The 25,605-nt window shown below is 38.7% G+C and overlaps 1 protein-coding gene across 1 annotated transcript in view; it reads right to left on the bottom strand.

The window, feature by feature from the left end:
• CTDP1 (CTD phosphatase subunit 1) overlaps positions 1-25,605 on the bottom strand; it is a 168,657-nt gene that overhangs the window by 123,877 nt on the left and 19,175 nt on the right. The window contains exons 5-8 of the mRNA XM_074944744.1: positions 23,725-23,875; positions 12,237-12,327; positions 10,539-10,705; positions 8,086-9,177 (exon numbers count right to left, since the gene is read on the bottom strand). Of these exons, the coding sequence (XP_074800845.1) occupies positions 8,086-9,177; positions 10,539-10,705; positions 12,237-12,327; positions 23,725-23,875 (1,501 nt within the window). The remainder of the gene's footprint in view (positions 1-8,085; positions 9,178-10,538; positions 10,706-12,236; positions 12,328-23,724; positions 23,876-25,605) is intronic.

The raw sequence follows: 25,605 nt of genomic DNA, 5'->3' as shown, positions 1-25,605 counted from the left end.
GCTTTGTCATAAATTATGATGACTGGGTAATAACTTGGGATGAAATTGGTGAAAAGGTCACTAAATTTATTCTGCTTTTAAAAAAGAACAAACAAACATTTTGGTGACACTGTCCCATTTACTACTACCCCAATATCGCCAAAGACAAGCCCTGTCAAGAAACTGCTCAGCTTTATTTTCTAGCTAAAGCTCAGTGAAGAAAGCCACTCAAAGCATTTTATATTTAGGAGCAGAAAGATTAGATTTTTTAAAACCAATGTCAATTTCACCATCCACCCACAAAGAGTAAAAACAATTTCTAAAAACAGAATTTTACAAATATGCTAAGAAAAAAATACTGCTTGAGAACTCATTCTGATTTAAGGATATTTACTCCGTATATTTTGACATGTGATGTTGACAATTTGTGTTTTAATAGTTATGAAGTTTTAACTCTTTGAATCTCAATCTACACTGTTATATAATGGTCTGATGCCTCCCCCCCCCCCCAAGTGAATTTTTACAGTTGTGGAAAATTAACTACATAAATTTTTTAAAAAGCTTAAAAATAGTCAATATTGTCTTTCAAAGTTTTAAAAAATTAAAATGCTAAAAATACAATTCTGCCAAGCCTATTCATATTTGTTCAGAGATCAGCTGAAGCAATGGGAATAGGTGTTGGTGGTGTTCGTTTGCAGCACAGGGGGACTTTTTTTTTTTTAATCCCACTCCTGGCCCACAATACCCACTCTATTTTTATCCCGCTCCTGCTATTATGGCAGCGAGTCCACGGGATGCCAGTTTCTTCACACGCAACCCAAAAACCCCTTGTGCCCCTTTTCCTGCAATTTACTCACAACTGGTCCAGATTATAATTTGGGACACATTAGCCAACACACATTTGCCTTGTCTACAGTATGCTATGGGTCTTTAATTGCCAGTGGCCTCCCGCCCAGGCTTTAATTTGACAAGTTTAACATCTTCCAAAGTCTACAAATGGCCAAAGAATCTCTCACATTTAAACTCATGCCTCAGACTGCTTTAATACATTTTAAAAATAAAACTGAAAAAACAGCACTAGAAAAATTTTAGTCACAGCACTTTTTGAAACAGTCTAAATAATCTTGTATTATTTTATCACAAACTGTCATAAAAATTCATGTGGTTCATAAACTATAAGCATTTAGAATTGATCTTCTAACTCAAAACACTTATTATAGTCCTTTTTCTCCTGTTAAAATGGAAATTCTGGTATAACCTGAACTTTACCCAAACTGATTGTAGTAAAATAAGCTCGAACAGAACATATGTCCACAAAAAAGAAAAAAAGGCTGTCAGACCGTACAGCACAATGCACAGAAACACACTGTATATTTAAAAGGAAACATTCAAGTTTTCTGCAAATGCTTATTAACGCTCTGCCATTATATGGCAAACAGCAAGATGTCTCACCTATCTCAGATTGAAAAAAGGAGACATCAAAGTCTGTGTGTGTAAGAGTGGATACTTATATTATTTTTCACCTGCATGCCCTGATCTGGATCAGAGTTCTGTTTTGATAGATTTGTGGAGACAGAGGTAGAGGCTGTGCCTGCCCCAAAGAGTTTACAATCTAAGGATGTATAAAATTCTCATTGTGCCTCAGTCTCAAGAAAACACTAGACACCAAACAAAGATCCAGCCAGCATTTTACATCTTCATCTGCTTATCAACTACTGTAACAAAGTGCACAATTTATGTTTTAGACTCTGACTTCACTCCAGCGCCCTGGGAGCCTTTGTTGCGGTTTATTGTCATGGATTTGATGTCACAAAATGCCTCCAAGCATATTACTTGTTTTGTCACTTCATATATTCCGTGTAAGGAGCCAGGATTGTACTGCAAACTAATTACCAGCCACACAATTACCTACAAATCCCACAGGCACATGTCTTTAGGTGGTCTTTTGGTACATTTGTCAACAGTTGTTAGAAAAAAAGACATATGGTATCCATGTGGAAATAATGTTAAAGAGGCGGGACTGCCTGAAGAAAAGACAGAGCTGCAAAATTTCTACAGGTTACCCATAACATATAACACAGATGCACTAGTGAAATTCACATACCAGCTTGTAAGCAGCCACAACAGAATGAGCACGAAAGGCATGAAGACAGCTGAGTAATTGTGTCCCCAACTATGCTGTAAGGGCACGGTTCCCACCTAGAAATCTTAGGTCAGTAGTTCAGAATTTCTACTCCAAAGGGCAATCACTACTATCTGTACATAGGAGAGAAAAAGTAACTCCACAGCCACATACAAGTTGTATGACTCAATTGTTCTGTAGTAGTGTGGGAAAAGGTACAATGGTGTTACCTTAGTGTAAGAACTCTTTCCCACCACTGCTATGGAAATCTGCTAAAATGGTTACACAGGACTACATTCCTGATCATTGGGTTGTAAAGATGAGCTACCCTCTTTATTACTTAACACTCCATACAGCGAAGGCTCATTTTTATTGCATAGTGTTCACGTACAGTATTGTTAATTAGTTTTCAAATCATTAATACTCAGTTCACATACGATGATGTAGCATATTAATATAATTAAAACCTAAAGTTAAACCTAATATTTATATTAAGCTAACAATAGTGGATGATTCATTGAAGGATGTGCAGTCATTAAAGACATTTGTGATACAAACAGTTTTGCAAATTGAGTTCTTATTTAGTCTCAGGGTTTTTTTGTTTTTTAATTTTGGTAGAAAGGTACCATACACTCCTAACAAAATCATGTTAATAGTGAAATTATACATTCCAGAAACAACAAAAAAAGGAAACACGCAAAATGTTTCACTGTTTCAAACTGTGGATTGGGACCCCAAAGTGGTTTGCGACCCCATTTTAATGGGGTCACAGGAGCTGGCTTAGACTTGCTGGGACCACGGGCTGAAACCCAAGCCCCACCACCCAGGTTACAGGCCCCCTGCCTGGGGCTGAAGCCCTTGGACTTCAGCGTTGGCCGGCTCGGGCGGGCACAGGTTTCTGTCCCCCCTCTTGGGGCCACATAGTAATTTTTGTTGTCAGAAAAGGGTCATGGTGCAAGGAAGTTTGAGAACCCCTTATGTGCCTTACTCTCCAGCTAGTCTTGAATAATACTGATATTTTTGAACAAGCGTTAAAATTACATCACAGAGGTCAATTTTACAAAGAATCACAATAAATATGTCCAGAAGTTATCTGTACAATTGCTTTCAAGAACAACCAGAACTGGAAACTGATGCATATTTTTTTGCAACAATTTTGTGGAGAGTTTAGAAATATTTTCTTGGCTCTACTACATAAAGTTTATTTTGTCCATAAGGAAACAAAAAATAAAATCTAACTTTATCATTTGCATTTTGATAGTGACCAACTACCCCAAACAGATTCAAAGCCTCACTGGACAAAGTGTTGTATGTACACTCAGGAGGATATTATTCTTTGCCAGATAATCTAATCTGAAATAAGATACACTAAGTGTAACAAACAATAGGGAAGTGAGAGGGAAGAGAAGGAAATTGATTAAAAGATTTTGTAGGTATACTGGCTATTGCACAATTCAGTGGCTCAAACATCCGTCCTCACATACGGAAGAAATCAGCTATCCCTGACTCCCACTCAACCAAGCCATGGCATTGGCTGGATGATTTGTTATAGGCATCACAGCAGAGGAAAGTGTTAAGGAGAGTTTTGAAGGAGAGATTTGTGACTACAGACTAGATTAAAAAGGGCATTCATGTCTAAAGCTCAGCATTCTACAAAGCAGAGACATTTGTACAGCTAAAACAGATTCTATAAAAGTGGTTATCAAAAAGTAGAACATATTTTTGTTTGATCAAAATTGGGAGCGTTTATGACGGTGGAACTAGCTGGGACAAAAATGTATTTTTTTAAAAAGTGACTACTTAAGGAAGTAGAGAGTTATATTGGATACTTTAAATTACATCACATGAAGGCAGACAACTAAATATTGACAAATTTTATAAGTGCTTGCATACAAACGTTAGAAGTCTAAATAGTAAGATAGGTAAACCTGAGTGCCTAGTATTAAATGAGGATACGGCTATAATAGGCATCACAGAAACTTGGTGGAATGAAGATAAATCGATGGGAGAGGGTAATACCAGGTACAAAACACATAGTAATGACAGAGAAGGTCACACTGGTGGGGGAGTGGCACTGTGTGTGAAAGAAAGAATAGAGTCAAATATAGTAAAAATCATTAATGAATCCAACTATCACAGAATCTCTATGGACAGAAATTCCATGCTTGAATAATAAGAGTCTAACACAGGAATATACTACCAACCACCTGACCACAATGGTGACAGTGACTATGAAACACACAGAAATATTAGATGCTATAAAAACAGAAAAATCAAAAATAATGGAGGATTTCAACTATTCCCATATTGACTGGGTACATGTCACCTCTGGATGGGATGCAGAGATAAAATTTCTAGATGCCATTAATGACTGCTTCTTGGAGCAGCTAGTCCTGGAACCCATAAGGGGAGAGGCAATTCTTGATTTAGTTCTAAATGGCACATAGGATCTGGTTCAAGAAGTGCATATAACTGAAACGTTTGGTAATAAACATAATGTAATTATATTTAACATCCTCAAAGGAGGGAAAATACCAAAGAAACCCATCACAATCGCACTGATCTAAACAAAAATGAAGAAGCTAGTTAATGGAAATTAAAAGGAGCAGTCATAAGGGTGAAATGTCTGCAAGCTGCATGGAAACTATTTAAAAACACCATGATAGAGGCTCAAACTAAACCAAAAGAACCATCAAAGGATCAAAATGCCACCATGGGTAAAGAGCAGAGTAAAAGAGCAAAAAAAGAAAACAAAAATTTTTTTTTTTTTGTTTTAAGTATCTCAGCTGCAGGAAGTCTGTCAAAATCAGTGGGACCACTGGACGATCACAGTTCAAAAGGAGCACCAAAGGAAGACAAGGCAATTGCAGAGAAGCTAAATGAATTTGTTACATTGTTTTCACTGCAGAGGATTCATTTTAGGTGACAAATCTGAGGAACTGTCCCAGTTTGAGGTGTCAGTAACAGTAGGTTTTGGAACAAATTGATAAATTAAACAATAAGAAGTCACCAGGACCAGATGACATTCACCGAAAGTTCTGAAGGAACTCAAATATGAAATTGCAGAACTGCTAACTGTGGTACGTAACCAAATGCTTAGATCAGCATCTGTCCCACATGACTGGAGGATAGCTAATGTAATGCAATTTTTAAAAAAGGCTCCAGAGGCGGTTCTGGGAATTACATACTGGCAAGCCTAACTTCAGTACTAGGCAAACTGGATGAAAGTACAGTGAAGAATAGAATTATTAGACAGATGAACACAATATGTTGGGGAAGAGTCAATATAGCTTTTGTAAAGGGAAATTATGCCTCACTAATCTATTAGAATTCTTGGGGGGGAGGGCAGGGGTCAAAGGATTCTAGATGGATCATTGGTCTGACCCAGTGGGGCCATCCTTATGTTTTTACTTACAAGCTTGCAAGGTTAAAGTCACCAAAGGCATGCAAAAAGGCCACATAAAACACACAGTTTGCAGTACTAATTTGTAAGCAATACCAAGTGTTTACTCTTCGTGGTAAGTGAAATATTGAGAGCAAAATAATGGAAACCACCAACATAGTCAAAATAAATTTAGCTGGTTTGGGGTTTTTTTGCTTTTTAAATTACGTTATTGAGTGAGAGCCTGGAGATCTAGATCCTCATCTCAAAAACAGAGGAGATTAAAAATATCCACTCACTACTGGAGAAGGGAAGCTCTTCTTGGTGAGTGAGGGGACACAAGCCATTTATTTCTGCAGACTTGAAGTTTTCATTTAAAATTAAGGTTGTCAACTGATTTTAAAAAATCACAATTAATCACGAGATTAAAAAAATAGTCACAATTACTTGCGGTTTTAATTGCACTGTTAAACAATAGAATGCCAATTTAAATTTATTACAAATATTTTTGGATATGCACAACAGCCCTGCAGAACAAGTTTTTATACCTAGGTCTACAAATTAGATAACTAAATACACGAGGACTTTTTCCAGAAAACTGGATCGTCAGTTTCCCCTTCCTATTTATGGAACAGCAAGGCAAACAAGGTAGAATATGTATATTATGAAACTTTTATATAGCCTTTCAAAACTAGGTGTTCCTAAAATAGTGCACTGAGCTTTTACTTTGCACCACCTGAGAAGAGACAAGAACAAATACAAAAATCAAGTTCTTATGCTAGCTTCCTGTATTCTTTCCTCAATACTTAAACATTCAAGCATTATTTTCCCCCTTGCTCCAGCTTCTTTATCATGCTGCAAATGTAAGTGTGTAATTATCTTGAGACAATCTGTCATGGAAATATTTTGGTCATAAATTCAGGATTATTGTTTTTATGCAAAAAAACAAACAAACAAATAGATTAGTGGCCATAAGAGGCAAAGCCCCTTTGAGGCATTTTGTAATTTGGAATAGAAAATCCTGAAGAAACACATAAGAGATCAATTGAGTATTTTAGTCATAAAAATCACTAAAGCCCTTTACATTTCCAATGGAATGTGACTCACATTTTGAGCTTAATTCTTATGATGGAGTTGCATTGACATCAGCGCAATTCTCAGACTAAGATCTGCTCAACAGCAACTGCAGCAGAGCCCAAGGGGTCATGAAATACTGTGACCCAAGTTTTCAGAAGCATACACCAAACACATTCACAAAATGAGAATTATATGAATGCACAGTCCCAACTAGCACACCTGCAAGCATTGGAAGTCCCCAACTCCACTCAATCTAAAACAGCTCCTAATCTGGACACTTTGGCTATGTCTTCACAGCTAAGAAAGGCATGTATTAAAAAGTGTGATAAGTAACGCGGGTTATGTATCTCACTGTAAAAGTGAGGTGGAGGTGAGGCACAGGTAGCTTTTACCACAACCTAGCTAGCCAAGGTCAACACTACAAACACACCTTGCCCATTGATATCTTACCTGGCTATATCACAGTAAAAACTACCTGTGCCATGTCTCCACTAGGATTTTACAATGAGATTGTTAATCCAAGCTAGTTATCCCACTGTAATAACACCCCCTTTTCTGGCAGTGAAGACAGGGGCTTAGTCACCATTCATCTAGCCAAACAGTTTTTAAACCACTGAAACAAAGTTAATCAAAAACGTTCTTTGCCATGATGTGCCACAAATCAAAGTTTGGGAACCTAGAAATTACCATTGTTTTCAATATTCAGTGCAGAACTCATGATGAATATGAAAAAATATTTCTTTTTCAAGAAAAAAGATGGAAGACTGAATTGGTCAGATGATTAAAGTGGAAAGGATATTATGAGCTTGCACTGAAGTTATAGATTTGGGTGAAAAAAGCTTCACCACGCTAACAAAAATATACTATGATGTTTTTATATTGTAATCCTTTGAAATGAAGTTAATGTTTATTTATGCATATATTCTAATCTTGTAAGAAAGTAGGCAGGCTAGGAAAAGAAATCAAAGGTGACAAAACTGGACTCGTGTTCTTAGTTTGCTTGTTCATGGTTTATAAAGAGGACTTAAAGTGTTTTTATTTTTATGAAAGTTGAGCAAGTGAGAGGAGAACTTTAAGTCAAGACTGCTTATCACTTGTTTCTTTTCAGTTACACCTATTTCAGTTAAAAAATACTTGACTAATTTTAGAACAACATCTTCGTTGAATAATCAGCACCTTCCCCCCCTTTCATCAAAGGGTAAAAGCTAGCAATACACTTCCCATCTGACACACGCAAGACCAAGACAGACCAGATTTGATGAATGTTTGTTTTTAAAAGAAAAACCAATTTAAAAAAATTCTTAAACCTAAGCAAGCACAAAGGATACAAGACCTTTTAAAAAATGATTTGCAGTAAATCTTTAAGCTACTTCCCCCCATAATTTAAATCAACATTAAAGATGGCAAGTAGATCAAGGCCCATATTTAACCTTTCCAAGTCTTCAGCCAACTTTTTGTGTAAATAAAATCATGAGTGAAAACAATATTTTCATTAACAGAAAACTGATAAATTTCACCTACTTACCTCCCCTTGCTGCAATCAGATGGGTTGCCTTGTTGGGATCATCAGCATTCAGTACTAGGTTCTTTATAATTTTAGCTCCAAGTGCTGTAGCATGATAATGCTCTCGGGTTCTTTCTATGGGGAAATTTGTTGGATAGAGTCCACTAAATATTATGGTAACATCTGTCAATACCTTGCTTTTCAATTCTGGTACTATTTTTCTTATGTCTGGAATTTCATTGATCTCCTTTTTCAGGTATTTATCATACTTGGTATAATAATCAGTGTGCACCCGAACAAGGATCTCTTCGAGGTATATTAAATGGTCATCTTCATCTGTGTCTTCTTCTTCTTCCTCTTCTTCCATGCTCTGATCTAAAGACTCACCCATTGTAATCCCAGACTGCTCGCTATTCTGGGACTCTGTCTCTGCTTCTTTCTTGTCTGCACACCCATTTCCCAGATCACAAAGGCTATCCTGCTCGCTTTCTTCTTGCATTTCAAGATCAACTGTCTTGCCATGAGGATATACACTAGGTGGAGCCGTCACCTCCCCAGAATGGTTCACTTGACCATCCTTTCCCCCACTCAGGTCAGTGCAACATTCTTGCTGCAAATTTTCAGTTTGTACAGGCTGCTTTGATTTTTTCCAGCTTCTTTTTCCCTCACTTTCACTATCTGAGGCAGAAGAGGACGATGACTTCTTAGCATCTAATCCACTGTCACTTTCACTGTCACTAGACAGTTCAAAGTCCAAGTTATTTGTTGTCTTGTCTTGGGTCTGCTGCTTCTCTGTAACTGTCCTATCATCTTGTTCTGAAGAAATCTGAGACTCCTTAACATTTGTTGAATCAATGATGGCAGCATTTGTTTTATGATCAATGGTATCACTTAAGGAGTCTCTAACATTTAATTTGTCATTGGAATTCAACCCCAAGTTAGAAGTTTCGCTGCTCATAAAGTTACTACCATTTGTAGTACATCTCTCTTTTGTAGATTTCCTAAGACCATTACTTTGTTCTTCCACACTCGAAATATTCTTTGATTCTTCAGAATCTTTTGCCGTTACCACTGCAGGATCAGATGGTTCAGTTGTTTTTGAAGAATGATTTACTGAACAAACACAAAAAATAAGATGAAGTTTCCCTCTTTTATCCTTCCAAGGAGATGAGCTTTCAATTATGCTTTCAGAAACTCATCATTCCTTTCCTCCATAAATTAAATGAGTTCAATCTACAGCTAAACATATCTATGGATCAGAATACTCTCAGTTGGGATTTTCAAAGGGTGTAAGAGATTTATAGACACTCAACTCCTATTGAAACGTAATAGAAGTGGGGTGCCTAAGCCTCTTGAAAATCCCAGTTTATGTTGCCCTCATCATCATATTATTTGTCTGCCTCACAAAACTTAATGCTTTATCTTATTAGGTAAGGAAGTATCATTCCCATTTAGATGGACAACTGAAGTATTAAAAAAAAAAAAAACCACACATGATGTGCCAAAGGTCAGAGCTTTTTCCAGAGTCCCAATCCAGAGTATTAGCCATAAGATCATCCTCTTTATGAACTTACAAGTTCTGCCCATATTTTTTCTACAGTCTGTTTTCAGAACTGATTGAATAAACAACCAAGAAAAATGCTTTAGAAATTGAAAAATATATTTTACTACCATCAAAATATGTTGATCAAACCCTTTAAGAAGGCACTAGTGAGATGCAACAAACGAGAGCAGTGTGCTTCATATGCAGGAAAAGGATTACTCCATAAATAGCTTTTAGACAGGTTTTTTAGGCAGCTGACAAGCAGCAGACAAATGCAGTTAATATTCTTGGCAGGAATAGCCAAGGCCATTCTTAGCAGAGATGACCACATATTGTTCATAAAAAGGCACACATGTGACTTGACTGCCCCTTGGTAACCACTATTGCCACTACAGCATGCTGATCTCATACTATATTTTGAGAAGCAGACTGTCAGGCTATTCATTCCATTCTTATACTTTTTAAGCATATGAAACATTATTAGAGTAAAATTAACACAGAACTGAATTCATTTCTAGATGGTAACAATGGCAAAAGAACGGTAAACAGGCTCAACAGGAACTAAACATGTACAGAAAAATACAAAAACTATCCTAAAATGAAAGCTTCTCTCTAAAATACTCAACTGTAAATAAAGTAGGTTCCTTTCCAGCTACTTCTATGAGTTTCAATAAATCCTGGATATATTGGCCTACCCAGTCATCACCTTTTCAGACTTATTTTCTCAGGTGAAAACCACTGCTATAGCATCTGTTCTTCCACTGTTTACAGATTGCGGAAAATAAAATTCTGTCAAATGCAAAATGGATGAGTTTGGTAGACATTGAAACCCCACTATTAGTTTTTTTGTTTTAGACAACACTTTGTTAGCATGGTTTTGGTTTGCTAGTCAACTGCTGCTCCAAAAGTAAAATAAATAAAATGGAATTACCCTTCTTTTTCATCTGAGTTTCCCTTGATCCAGGTGGTGCATTAATATCGCCTATACCCTGAAAGTATACATATTTCTTTACAGTTATCAAATTGGGTGCAAACTTCCAAACATCTTCTCGGTCATCAATAATGCAAACCATGGAGTCACCACATGGGAAGAGATTTCTAAAAAAAAAAAAAAAAAACGAACTTGTTTTTATTGTCTTAAGATTACTATTTAAAACACTCTGGGTTGACATTCTGGTTAGTTGTGTGTGTTAAAGGAATTAAAACATGAATGATTTCTGAAAAATCAACATATTTTTTAGGATTCCAGATGAGTCAATTCATTTACCTGTAACAGTTATCATACAGTCTGCAGCTCTTCTTACTGGTTACTCTACCAATCATCTTTTTGTGGTTTTAAAAAGTTTTATGAACAATTATTAGAAAGAATTTTTCAAGTTAGTTACACAAAAGTCCTAAAAAAATAGCAATTACATTTATTTGTCCCCTTTGGTTCTAGTGGTCAAAAATATGACCCCTCCCAAAGTTTAAATTTGAGTATATAGTGTATTACACGGAATTTCAGTCTAGGTTCTTCTACCTAAACAATATCCTATATAGTAACTTGGTCACACTTATTCATTCCACAGAGACTACCTCTAAACAAGAAGTTTTAGTATTTACCGGTCATAAACCTGACAGGAGAATACTCAGAATAGATCCAAAAATATACCCAGGATAAGAAAAAAAAAAAATGTATGATTTGCGGTGAGGAATCCTCCCCTCCCCATAACAGCTCCAATATGGCTAATTATTAAATATCAGGCAATCCTATGTTTTACACAGACAAAAGGCCAAGATTGCCAAAAATTGGAGCCTAAAATATGGGTTAAGGAGCTTAATTTAAGCACTGAAGTGTAATTTTTCAAAAGTGCTGATCATCAATGAAACTCAAAAGTGATGCGGACCCAGCAAAGTCAGGCCATGTAAGTACCTAAATACAGATTTAAGAGTCTATCTTTAGGCTACTATTTTGGAAAATCCTGGCTTAAAATTTCTACAATATAAAAACGCACAAATTATATTATGAAATGAACCACAAAATGAAATAAAACAACATGGGTTGCCTGCAAACCACAGAGGGAAAAAATGTAGGGCCAGTCTACACTATCACTTAAATTGATCTAACTTATGTCGCCTAGGGGTGTGAAAAAGTCCCCTACTTCCCCACAAGTGACACAAGTTTCGTGCTGTCCACACTGTCCAGACGCTCTCCCGCAGACATAGCTTACGCTTCTCAAGAAGGTGGAGTAATTATGCCGATGGCAAAGCACATCTTCACCACATGCGCTACAAGAGCGCAGCTGCATCGATGCAGCTGTGATGATGTTGCGCTGTAGTGTAGACTTGCCCTGAGCTGCAATTATCTGCAGGCATAAAACATCTGAAAACAGAGGTTATCACTGAATGTGAGAGTCTAAATTATCTTGCTTGAACATTACAGGGTGTAACACCCACTGAAGCATTAAGTAGATGAAGCCTATAAGCATCAGCTCGCACTTCTCAGTTTTACTACTCTCTGTGAAGGTACAGATTTATGGGGTACAGAAGGGATAAAGAATTTCTCCCTTTAATACTTATGTTCCCAACATTCTGTCTTCATTTCCTCTGCTGGATTATTTATTAAGACGTTTCGCACCCCCATACATACCTAAGATTCCCCGTTTTAGAAAACGGATCAATACATTCATCTCTTGACAATATCCGATGAGAAAAAAGTTTCTTTTCAGGGTCCAAAAATCCTTTTGAAAGAAGAGTTTGAAGTTAATATTCCTTCACAGCAACATTTTCTCCGTTAACATTCTACATAATCTGTTTTCCTAGTTTAATCACACCATACTACACCAAGCCTATCTTTGTGCATTGACAGAATACAAATGGAGCGACACAGCCTTTCAATTAGAAGTTTAAAATAAACTCTGTGATATTGGTGTAACCAAATATTGAGATATTTAAGCTCCAAAAAGTATTTGTTATATACCAGGTAAAGAATAAACACAGTAGGTTAGATATCTGTCACTAATTCAGTAGGACTCCTAATATCCAATCCCAATTCCTTTAACATAAAAGCAATAATGAAGTTACAAAAATTAACTTGTGGCATCAGTGAATAATCAAGGTAAAAGGAAGTAAGCATAGCTGACAGTTAAATAAGGTTCTGGCAACTTACATTTAGAACACTTTAAGACTAAATCCTGTCCTTAGCACATTGTGCCTAGGGTCTGCAGAGAAGTCTCATGTGAGCTGGCAAAGTACTGCAATGCTTAAGCATAATGGGCAAATTAAGGGGCAGTTTCAGTTTGAACTCTTGCATTTGTGGTTTTAAATTGTGCCTATAACATAGTTCAAGTACAAATGCACTAAAACAAAGAATAAATCACAGGATTTCTTGAAATGTTAGACCCATTTACATAAATCTGTGCTGACTGCGCTGTTTGTTAAGAAGAAATAGGAGAAGGTATGGTGGCTAATTTAAAGACAAGATAAAATACAATTAGTTTGGCAAAATGGCAAATTCATCCATATACAAACATGGTAATGCAGCTGACCTCTCTGTCAATGTATTAACCTCTCTTTATAAGCAGACATTGTGGTCTCATAACTGCTCTGAAACAAAAAAGTGGTGTTTCATGTATTATTCTGAATTTGCCATTTTGCTGAACTGATTACATTATAACCTGCTTTGAGATTAGCTTGAACTTCTCACTGTTCCTGCAGATAACACAATCATTACTTATTTATGCAAACACAAATTTCAAAAAAGGTGGCCATGTTATATTCTATTGCCCAAATTTTCAGAAGTGACTACTGATGTCGGGGCGGGAGGGGAGGCAAATCTGAAGCTCACTCCAGGGGCATTTTGGATTTTCAAAGCGTGTGTACTCAGAACTTTCTGAAAGTCCGGCCCCTTTTAGGTGTCTCAGTTTGAGCAAACAAAATCCCTAATCTCTTTCGAAAATTTGGACCTATATGTATTAATATAAATGTGTAATTGGAATAACTTAAAACCCATAAAAAGCAAGAAAATTCTGAGTTAAGGACAGAAGTTCAACCTTAACTCACCCGACTATGCTTAAGAATTGCAGCAAACGCATGTAGAATCATCCCCTGTAGAGAGACCCTTGCAGTACCTAGGCATAATGAATTGAAAATATTAACTACAGAGAACCATTGCCACATACAGAAAGAATATATTTTGACAAACTGTATGTAAATCATCATATACGGCATTACTGTACAACTGTCACACTGTCAGCTGTTCCTCCCCCTCGCCAATCATCCGAGTAAAATAGAAGCCTTCCATTCTCATTAGTACATTCCTGCCTAATTCGTCAGCGAAACCACAATCTAGTACTTGCTACATGTTCACATTACGTGGTAGGAAACCTGAACATACATAAGTGTTGACAGCCAATAATGATGGAAGATGCAGAAGTACACAGTTATTTAACAGGGCTTTGGGAAAAGTCTAGTTCATTTATGCTTTTTCCTGGCAACTGATGGCAAGTAAAAAGAAAAATGAGGACAGTTCACTACAGATACAAAACTGCCCCCCACAAATTGAAGACCCAATTTGAAAAAAGTCAGGTCCATTACATCTTTATCTTAAGAGTTTAAGCTTTCATATGACCTTACCAGTTCCTAATACAGCTCAATATGGATTAGTCACACAAAATTTCAGTGAAGCCTTATAAATTGGTGTTAAATTGAACGAAGTACACTAAGTAACCAAAAGGCATACTTTTTACTAAGGAGCTTCTCTCTCAAATTTACTTTTCTAAAACATTGCCAAGTCAATGGAAAAACAAAGTATAATATCCATTTGTTTATATATTTCACAGAAATGGCATAAGGGAGGCACATAATATTTCTTTGATGGAATAAGGTTAATTTGCTTTAACAAAATGTCTGTCTTTAAATCCTTAAGAAGAATAAGAACTTTTCACCAGTACTGGCTACGAAGTGAGTTTCTTCCATACAAAAACAACTGAGACACTCAGTGGCTAGACCATGTATTAACAAAAAACAGCAACTAATCCACCAGCAGGTACTGACTAAACACAAAGTTCCTTGTAGTTCATTTCTAAAGGTTTTCTTCCTCTTCACAAAAAGAATTAGAACTACACACATTTTTCCTCTTGGGAGGTATGTCAGAAAATGTCAAGTGAAAAATTTTAAAACTCTTAATGTTATTACTTATCAAGCTACACATTAGAAGAAAAAATAGGGGGTGTTGCTTGCTTTCAACAATAAAGCCATAAATAGCATTTCCTGTTAGGCTATAACTGCTACCTTTCACTAGTTAACATACATTTTCTATATTTTTCATAGCACAGTGTATGCACATCTTAAAACAGCATTTAACACTGAGCTTCACAAATGAATTTTACTCATTAATACATTTACCCATCAAGTCACATCTTAGCACACATCAAAAAAAGCTCATTTCACATACAAGTACAGCCAAACATGGACTATTTAAAGCCTTTGATAGAAACCAAAGTGGACAACTGAAGAAACAGTCCTAACTAGAAACCGTGAGTTTATATAGGTCTACTTATTCTTTTAAGCAGCCACCCATTTGTTGAATACAATTTTTAATCAATTACATGTTCCATTGTCATCTTTGTGTAATCAGCTCTTCATTCTCCTGCTTTTATACCTCTAGAAAATTCTCTATAGCTGTATGACATCACACACAGATTCTACAGAAATCCAAAATTCTTTAAGTGACATTCATTACAGCCCCCCTTTACCACCACCCTGTCCCCCAGTTGTTGCAGCCCATTGAATTTCTTGCCCTGCTATGGAATTGTTTACCATTAAAAATAATTAAGATAAAGTAACAATCAGTTTTAAAAATTCCAACCACTACCACCAGAACATGGGAATGAGAGACAAAGAGGACAATACCACGGATACATCACCATACTTGATTTTTCTACTCCAAGATGCTCAGACACTGTGGTGATGGACATAATATAAAACTACAGAGAGAAGAATTTAGTCTCCTACTTCTTAAAAGCACAGGACTCGTTTGTTTCTAAGTTTATAATTCAAAGTTAGTAATTAGTTAATTTTACTGCTTAACCATTTCAATTGTTTTAGATAAATGAATACAAAGCACAGCGGTACATAGTGATATTTAATATTTTAAAGCATGCTACCTTAAATCTGACCTCAATACATTTTAAAAGCTCAACTAGTCTATCAGATGTCAGAAGGTAAACAGAAATGTTTTATCTGGGACAGATATCTCTAGGAGGAGGAAGAGGGAATGAATACAGTTACAACCCAGTACTTGTCACAAACTGGAAAAAAGTTAAACACTTTCACAAGCTACCCTGGGGAGAAAACATATGTAATTATTTTGTATAAATCTGAAGGAAAACCATAAAGTTTAACTAGGATGCCATCACAGAAAATCACCAAAAACCTAATCAAGATGTTAATGAAGCCTCTGGGTATAACACATGAGTCTATCTACTCTATTTTGGTTCTTCTCGAGTCCTACAGCTCCAGCATCTGTGCACCTTTTGGGTGGGCTTACCATTCAGTCATAGAAAAATGAACGGTCTTGATTACAATAAAGATCAGATGATAGAAGATGAATGTGCAAATGATTACAGCACCTGCACCCCATACTATATTCCTGCACAATTAAACTATCAGCATTTATATTGTGCTAGGCTATAGTGTGGGAAGAATGCATCCCTGCTCTGAAGAGCTTAACAGTCCAACGGACAGAAAGAGATGAAAGGTGCACAAAGGGATACAAACTAGCAAAACGATCAGATTGATGGTAGGCATACATGTCTGTTATGTATCTGCTTATATATTTTCTCTCTACCACAAAAAACCCCCAAAACAACAAACTTAGTTTTAGGGTATTTTGAGGAGAAGGAATTGCTGGAGTAAGAGGGAAGTGAGTAAAGCAAGGGACAGTAGAAAATGCTATGTGTGCCCAGGGAGACTATGGGAGGATAGTTGAAGGACTGCAATAGTAGGAGAGGAACAGCAATACAGCGAGTAATAAAGAAGGTCCACAGGCCAAGTTTCAGAGTTGAACAAAGGATGATGTCAGGAGGTGGTAGAGGTATCTCTCTGCTACTGTTGCTCTCAGTTCAGAGAGGAAGCAACTGGGCCCAGTGCCCCAAGTGTGCCTCTTTGACCATATATGGGAGGGGTTTGGGCAGGAAAGCTCTGGACTTATTCCCTGCATCCTTGAGCATAACTACTGCTGGCTGCTTTAGAGAAGTAGTCATTCTCTGAAACATCTAGCACAGGCCAACATAGGAGACATGTTAACTAGAGCATTAGTGTTTCAGTATGGGAATGCTTTTGTTCAAATGTTACCTCCTCTACCATATTATACACATTTCCAGGTCACAGCACCCAGAGCAGAGAGCCAGAGCCAGGCCCAGCCCCATGGGACAGGCACCAATGCTGTGGCGTGTACTCACTTTCCAATCCCCACACCCCATTCCCTGGGCCTTACCTTTCAGCATCTCAAAGTATACTCATGAATGCTGATGTTGTGAAAACTACACTTGGCGACCTTTCAGTGACGTATTGTTTTTTCCCCCTGCACCTCTGATCTAAAATTTACTAAAAATTCCTATGCCAAAAATCATAGCCTTCCTTAGTGGGGATATCAAAATAAAACCAAAATGGGGCTTACCACAGAAATTAAGTCTCAACTTTAATTCTGCCATTCCCTTATCTACCGTAGAATCTGGCAAGAGTTACTGACCTGATCCTCCAATGGGAGTCAGGGATTCTCAGCCCCTGGTGACCTATTTCAATTCTAGAACAACCTACTTCGCCATAGATCAGGGATGGCCAAACTTACTGACCCTCCGAGCCACATACGACAATCTTCAGAAGTTCAAGAGCCAGGGCTTCAGCCCCGTGGGAGGCGCCTGCTGGGGCTTCAGACCCACTCCTGTTGAAGCCCCTAGCCCTGAGAGGTGCACCCCACGGGGCTAAAGCCCCAAGACCCTCCTACCCGCTGGGCAAAAACCAGAGGTGATGCATGGGGGGCAGAGGGGAGGGGAGGAACGGGACGGACATGGGGTCACATGCCTCCCCAGATTTCTACCAGAGTTTGCTGGGCCCGCTAAGTCACATGGTGCCACCAGGCCCCCTCCTTACCATGGCAGCTGCTGGAACCAGCAACCTTGGAGCTGCGGCCCATGGGGAGAGGTGGCAGCAAACAGCTGGGAGCAGCAGGGAGAGCCACTGTTTTTGCTGCTGCCTTTCTCTGTGCAGCGGCCCCCCCCTGCAGCTTCCAGCTGTTTGCTGCTGTGTCTCCACGCGGAACTAACACCTGGGAGTTGCAGGGAGGGCCCGCTGAGCGTAAGAGGGAGGTGTGCCTTGCGGGTTGGGGGGGGGGGGGGGCCTTGACTCAAGCTGTTGGAGGAGCCCAAACCTTTAAATTGTGTCCCGCCCACTCTCAGAAGGCACCAGTCATCTCTGGCAGAAGCCTCTACACTCTTGCTAAAACTTGGAGATGGTTCAATATGTTCAGCTGAAAGTTACAGATAAAACGTGTATTCCAGTTGCTGAACATATGTTGTTTCTACATAAACTGAAGACACAATCTTACACGTGTTTCATATCACATCATGTTAATACCATAAGATATTTGGCATGTGTAACAAAAATCATTGCTAAATGAATTTATAATCAGACATTTGAAGGTGTGAACTTATCTGTATTAAAATTATCCCATATACAGTACTTACATTTATAGGCAAGTCATGCTATTTTTTGTTCTGGTTTGACGCACTGGCCAAGTATGTTTATTTCATATTCTTCAAATTCTGTCATGCGATATGATTTTTACTGCTCAAGAGGCATTTTCATTGGGAAATCAATCAGGTTTGCAACACATGCAGCATCTTCATTAGATTTATCACCATGCTACTTCTACAGTAGCTAGGTTCACAGTAGCTATGTCATGAGCCTAAATAACATAGCATCACTAAATTTTTATATTCACGTGTGTATTATATATTATATATAAATATTATAAAATTAGCTATAGCCGCTAACTAAAGAAGTTACTCCATTTTAAAAAGCATGTAACTTTCAATAAAAGGTTCTATCTGATAAGGCTGAAAGTCCAGATATCTAGAGATTTATGTGAACTTATACTAATTATACATGTGATGAAAAAGTTTACTCACTTAATTGAGAGAAAATAGCCAGGTTATAACACACTGGAAGGACCTTACCAAATTCACAGCCATGAAAATTCTGTCATCTAGTCTCCCCATGAAATCTGCTGGAGAGAGCCAGGGCTAAGGTGCCCCAGCTGGGGCTCCTACCATGCACCGAGTTACAGCTGTTAGTCCTGGAAGGACTGGGGAGGGACAGGACTTCCTCTTCACCTGCAGGGGCTGCTTCCAGGTCTGGACCAGACTCACCTTCGGGAACCTCCTCTGGCTGCAGGAAGCTTCGCACTCCCGCCCCGCCTCCTGCCCCCACCACTCTCCAGCCACAGGGGGAGGAGTCACTGCACAGGGAGCAGCCACAGAACTTCTTGCAGCCAGGGGAGGTTCCCGGAGATGGGTCTGACCAAGCCCCAGGAGCAGCTCCTGCAGGAGAAGAGGAAGTCCAGTCTCTCCTCAGCTCAGCCAGGATTAGAAGCTGGAGGCCAGTGCACTGTAGGAGCCCCGGGCTGGGGCACCCCTAGCCCATGGCACCAGAACAAGGGAAGCCAGGGGTCACGCCCCCACACTTTTTTAAACACAGGCGTATTTATTAGCTTCCCTGCCATGAAGTGCAGCCCCTGCCAGTGCCACTCCATGCCTGCCTAAGGCTTGCAGTTTGGGGGAGCAACGCTGCCGTGAAGTGCAGCCCGTCAATGCCACGCTGCGCCTGCCAGAAGCTTGCCGTTTGCCCCGTCCCCCACCCCCTCAACTACACTCATGTTAAAAAGTGGGGGCCACAGCCTCCAGCGGCTCCCCTCACTTCTACAAAGCTTCCAGCACCCTTACACCTAAGCCCTGCCCCTGTCTGGCTCTGGGCCTAGCGCTTGGGGGAGTTAAAGGGGCCTTGGGCTGACTATTCGGGAGGGCGGGGGAGATCACAGCACACCACCCTGACCATGGGGCCCTGGGCAGTCACCCACCTGTAAGGCTGGCCCCCCCATACCATGCAACCATCACATCTGCGCTGCCTGCTGCTCTATGGCTGCCCAGCTCTGAAGACAGCGCCACCGTCAGCAGCAGTGCAGAAGTAAGGGTGGCAATACTGCGAGCTCCCTACAACAGCCTTCCGACCCCCTCCCAACCCTTTTTGGGTTGGGACCCCCACGGTTATAACACCATGAAATTTCAGATGTAAATATCTGAAACTGTGAAATTGACTATTTTTAAAAGCTTATGACTGAAATTGACCAAAATGGACTGTGAATTTGGTAGGGCCTTATATATTGGGGTTGGAAACATATCACCCATCTATTCTACCCCCTCCGATCCGAATCAGAAATATTCTATGATTTTTATTTTAAGGATGGGTGGCCACAGGAACGGCCCGAAAGTCTCTAAGTGGCAGCCAGTCTCAGTGGGAGCTCAGCCCACTGTTCCCTATTGCAACTGGACATATCTGGTGTGGGGATTCATAGATATTAAGATCAGAAGGGACCATTATGATCATCTAGTCCGACCTCCTGCACAATGCAGGCCACAAAATCTCACCCATCCACTCCTGCAATAAGCCTCTCACCTATGTCTGAGCTACTGAAGTCCTCAAATCATGGTTTAAAGACTTCAAGGTGCAGAGACTCCTCCAGCAAGTGACCTGTGCCTCATGCTACAGAGGACGGTGAAAAACCCCCAGGGCCTCTTCCAATCTGCCGTGGAGGAAAATTCCTTCCCGACCCCAAATATGGCGATCAGCTGAACCCTGAGCATATGGGCAAGATTCACCAGCCAGATACCCAGGAAAGAATTCTCTGCAGTAACTCAGATCCCACCCCATCTAACATCCCATCACAGGCCATTGGGCCTATTTACCATGAATAGTTAAAGATCAATTAATTGCCAAAATCATGTTATCCCATCATACCATCTCCTCCATAAACTTATCGAGTTTAATCTTGAAGCCAGATAGGTCTTTTGCCCCCACTGCTTCCCTTGGAAGGCTATTCCAGAACTTCACTCCTCTGATGGTTAGAAAGCTTCGTCTAATTTCAAGTCTAAACTTCCTGATGGCCAGTTTATATCCATATGTTCTTGCATCCACATTGGTACTGAGTTTAAATAATTCCTCTCCCTCTCCAGTATTTATCCCTCTGATATATTTATAGGGAGCAATCACATCTCCCCTCAACCTTCCTTTGCTTAGGCTAAACAAGCCAAGCTCCTTGAGTCTCCTTTCATAAGACAGCTTGTGCAAAATTTATACAAAATAGGAGATCAAAAGCAGAAAATATGGAAGGGAAGAGATACAGTGAAGAGGGTACAGGACCTGGATGCACATGAGGGGCAAACAAAGGCGTGCTGGGGAATCATGTTTTCTGGTCTCAGATATAGGGGCCTCACCAAGATAAGAAGAAAAAAAGATCTCAGGAGCATGCAGGAAGGGGCGATCAAAGGTGTGTGCAGAAGATCTGGGGAGGCATACAGATGGTGTATGTGAAATCTGGTAAGGCAGAGTGGTTTAAGTTTTTCCATATGGATAAAAGACTCCTTTGTTTCATCTTCTATTTCCCCTTGTCTCATCTATTCCCTTCCAGCTATCTGCTACCCCTTGCTAAATACTAACTGAATATTTCCCACTATAAATTATTTCTCTCAACAATACCGCCATCAAGTGTTCAAGACATGCACAGACTATGTCAAGTTTCACATTACTACAGCTTAGCCATCACTCTCTCACATACTCATTAGCAACTCAACTTTCTCTTCCTGCCAGCACAGAATACTACAGCAGAAACTAGCAAAAGCTAGAATGTCATATCACATCTAGTGCTAAAGTTTATCATGCAAGAGAACCAAGCTTAAGTCCCATTTCCTCATTCCCTGAACAAATCAGAACCACTCTCATCAGGAAAAGGGGAGTATGTTAACATATAAACATTGTATCCTGTGCTGTGAAATAAAGAGAGTCCCTGTCCCCAAAATTTATAATCTTATAATGACACTGATAGCCTCTAAAGGGAGCTTCACCAAGTATATCAGTCACCAAATAACGAATGATATACAATCAATGGGGGAACAAGTGTTGTGGTTCTGTCCCAAAGTGGATGACACACCCTTCCCTTCTCTCCAGAAGTAAAGTTACTTTGATCCTCTAACTAAATCATTAGTTTCAGGTTACAAGAGTCTCTTGCAATCTTTAAGCACATCAAATTGCATCTTCAATGCCTTACTTGGATCAAAATTCTCTACAAAATCCCCTATTTTGTAGTTTGTCATCCCTTGTAGTTTATCATCTCAGGTCATTATTTAACACTGGTATCTAGACAGGCCCCAAAGGCCCTAATAAAAAACAGAGTCCTGTTGTGCTTGACACTCTACAAATATAACAAGACACAATACAACAGGAGGAAAAGGATAAGGATATGGATAACAGCAATAGGTACAATTTTACTCACTGACAACATTCACTAGACTGAGACAGATTAATGTGTATTTTTATTTCTTCCACTGGGGTCACAAACTAATGAATTACTTAGCTGCTATTGACATGATCCTAATGGAATATTAGCAGAGTATTTTTAAAAGCAAAAATTAAGGAAATTAACAAAATACTACACTGAAACATGAGGTTCAGGAGGGCAAAACAGCCAAGTTTACAGTTCAATCATGTATTGGTGGTCGTGTCCTCAACTTGCATGTTAGGGTAATGTGTCTAGCATTAACATTCATTTATGTCTGTTGAAAAATGATACTGTAGATTTCCCTTTCCTTTTAAATTAAAACATTTGAGAACAAGTTTTAATGAGGTTGTGAGAGGCAAGATCTATAACTTGATGTGAAAGGATATGAAAACACTGAAATACAAAACGTTATTCTCTAATAAATGCCAATACTGAATCGCAGCTCCAAGAGAAGGGCACAAATAGAACTACCATATAAGCACCTCTTTGAGGTCTCCATATGAGCTCCTCTTCATATGAGTAGAGATTAATAAGACTGGGACTTTTCAGCTTGGAAAAGAGATGACTAAGTAGGGGGATATGATAGAGGTCTATAAAATCATGACTGGTGGAGAAAATAAATAAGGAAGTGTTATTTACTCCTTCTCATAACACAAGAACTAGGAGTCACCAAATCAAATTAACAGGTAGCAGGTTTAAAAACAAAAGTAGTATTTCTTCACTCAACGCATAGTCAACCGGTGGAACTCTTTTCCAGAGGACGTTGTGAAGGCCAAGACTATAACAGAATTCAAAAAAGAACTAGATAAATTCATGGAGGATAGGTCCATCAATGGCTATTAGCCAGGGTGGGCAGGGATGGTGTCCTAACCTGTTTGCCAGAAGCTGGGAATGGGTGAAAGGGGATGGATCACTTGCCTATTAGCTATTCTGTTCATTCCCGCTGGGGCACCTGGCATTGGTCACTGTCGGAAGACAGGACACTGGGCTAGATGGACCTTTCGTCTGACCCAGTATGGGGATTCTTATGTTCTCATGTCAGCTGATTGACATTAACACTGATACTTCTATGGAAGGGAGACAAAAGATTTATGTCTCTCACTCCCTCTCCTGAAGGGAGTGTTGCTTTCAGACTGCCTGAGGAAGGCATAGGGTGAAACCCAGATACCTCATCGAATCCACCCAGTAAGGACCTTCTTTAAATGCAAAGAGAAAGAAGAAAAGTTGTGGCTCATTTCCTAAACAATAAACAACAGGACTGTATTTAAGTAAAAGAGAAATTAGTACATGGACTGTGGTCCAAAAAAGTTAAGCATTCTGCTTATAAAACTCTATTCTTTATCCAATTCAATATTTTAATTTTCATTATTAATTTACAGTTTTGGGTCTTCAATGGCATTATAGTTTGCACAGAATCTTCTTTCGAGGTATAAATGGACAGAGACTTGGAAAAGAATAGAAAGTCAAAGTCACATCAAATCTTAAAGGCTGATAACTCAAGTATTCCAAGTAGCATGCTACTCACCTGCAATTGTATGTGCATAAAGTCTGCTACCGAAGGTAAAAACATGTAATTCATACAGCTTGGCAATCTTTTCTAGGAATTCCTTGCAATGAGGACGCAAACGAGTATGCAGCATAGGTTCACCTCGACCTAACTGGAAATGGAATATTCCCTAGAAGAGAATAAATAACCACATAGCAAGACTTATAAAGCAATTAAGTTTAGTACAAAAATAAACATGCCTAAAAGCACTTCCCTTTACCTCAGCTTTATTCGGAGATCCTACTTCAGCCCGATTAAGCTGAATAAGATTTTCATTTGGACATATATTTGACCCAAAGCATATTTTGGTTTTTATAAGGCAGTACAACACATTTTTGACTTGCAGCAATTGTTTACGTTAGAATATTGAAAAAGTTACCTAGGCTGTCAAAGGTTTGTTTACACAACAAATTTTATGAAAATATCTAATTACATTTCTTAAAGAGTTTGTTTTACTCTCAATGATGTGAGACAGTTTTACTACACACTGGGCTGAAAAATAAAACAAACTGCCAATTTGTGTTGAATGAAAAAAACTCTACCTATGAAAATGCATATAGCAGCTCAGAAAGGGATATACAGAAATGTCAAAGTAAGCTGAGCACTCATTTATGAGCCCCCTGAATACTTGTTTTATAAACATGGATTTACCCAGACAGACAGTCATTGAACTATGCAGGTCATTTATTTTATTTTGTCGTCACTGATCCCTCTCTAATGAGGGAAAACATTAACAAGTATAACCATGTCAGGCATGTGGAAGTACAGGGTGGATAACAATCAAAGATTTAAAAAATAAAAAAAATAGATTTGTTTTATTTAAATTGGATTTTTTTGATAAAATGCTTTTTGAGGAAAAAAGCAATCTAAAGATAGTTTTAATTAAGATACATTATAGCTCAAAGATATCTCATCATGGAATAGGGATTATAAATTCTAATTCTTTAGTAGGAGACAATATATTCATGTAATGTTTAAGAAAACTTTTGTAAATGAGTTCCAATAGTTCATGGATTAGGGACCCAATCTTACGGGGTTCCAGGGGCTTCTGTATAGATTATTTAGGTTAATCCTTCTATCTACCCAGTGGGACTCAATGCTCAGTCTAGAAGATACCATCAGAGATGCTTAGTTTTGCAGTTCTCAAACTGTGGATTTGTGTCTCCAGAGGTAACATGCTTGTTAACAGCAAAAATGTTTTAAAATAAATAATAAATAGAGGTGAGAAATAACAGACCTTAAACTCTACTGTCCCTCTGCAAATTTGTGTACAGAGTCAATCCCTTACCTCTCGCTAAAAGTGAACAGTTTAAAAAAGTTCAATGCATAGAAGATTGTAGGGGGCGGAATAGATCTGGACAAGAAGAAGAAGTCTGGAGATAAATGTGAGAAGGGAGGGATAGGCAGTGGAAACAAAAGTGAAACTGTGTGAGCAGCATATTCCAGAAGTCTTGAGGTCTTTCTGAGTGTAGCCTTCATTGATTTGATATCTACCATACCATTCTCACACTAGAAGAGAAAACCTATTATGACAGCAGGCCATAAAAGAGACCCAGTTTGGGAATATTTTAATATTTAATGTCTACCTGTGGGTAAGATAGACATGCGTGCAAAATGCAAACAGTGTAACAAAGAAATGCAAGGCCTGGTTGCCCAAATGAAACAACATCATGAGACGTGTTCCTTCTCAGGAGGAAGCTGCGTTGAAAATGATGAAAGGAACATGCAGGATCTTTATGCTGGTAAACTTTTTTATTTCATATTCCTTTCTTAAGGACTGCTTGTCTTCCTTCTGGACTATTCTTGAATTCTCATGTTTGAGCAAAAAATATAGTTGTTACTCTATGGTACTATCATTTT

This window comes from Natator depressus, chromosome 2, assembly GCF_965152275.1.
Source record: "Natator depressus isolate rNatDep1 chromosome 2, rNatDep2.hap1, whole genome shotgun sequence".
Taxonomy (NCBI): domain Eukaryota; kingdom Metazoa; phylum Chordata; order Testudines; family Cheloniidae; genus Natator; species Natator depressus.
The sequence above is the reverse complement of the archived record's forward strand: the minus strand, read 5'-3'. Positions and strand labels throughout refer to the sequence as shown.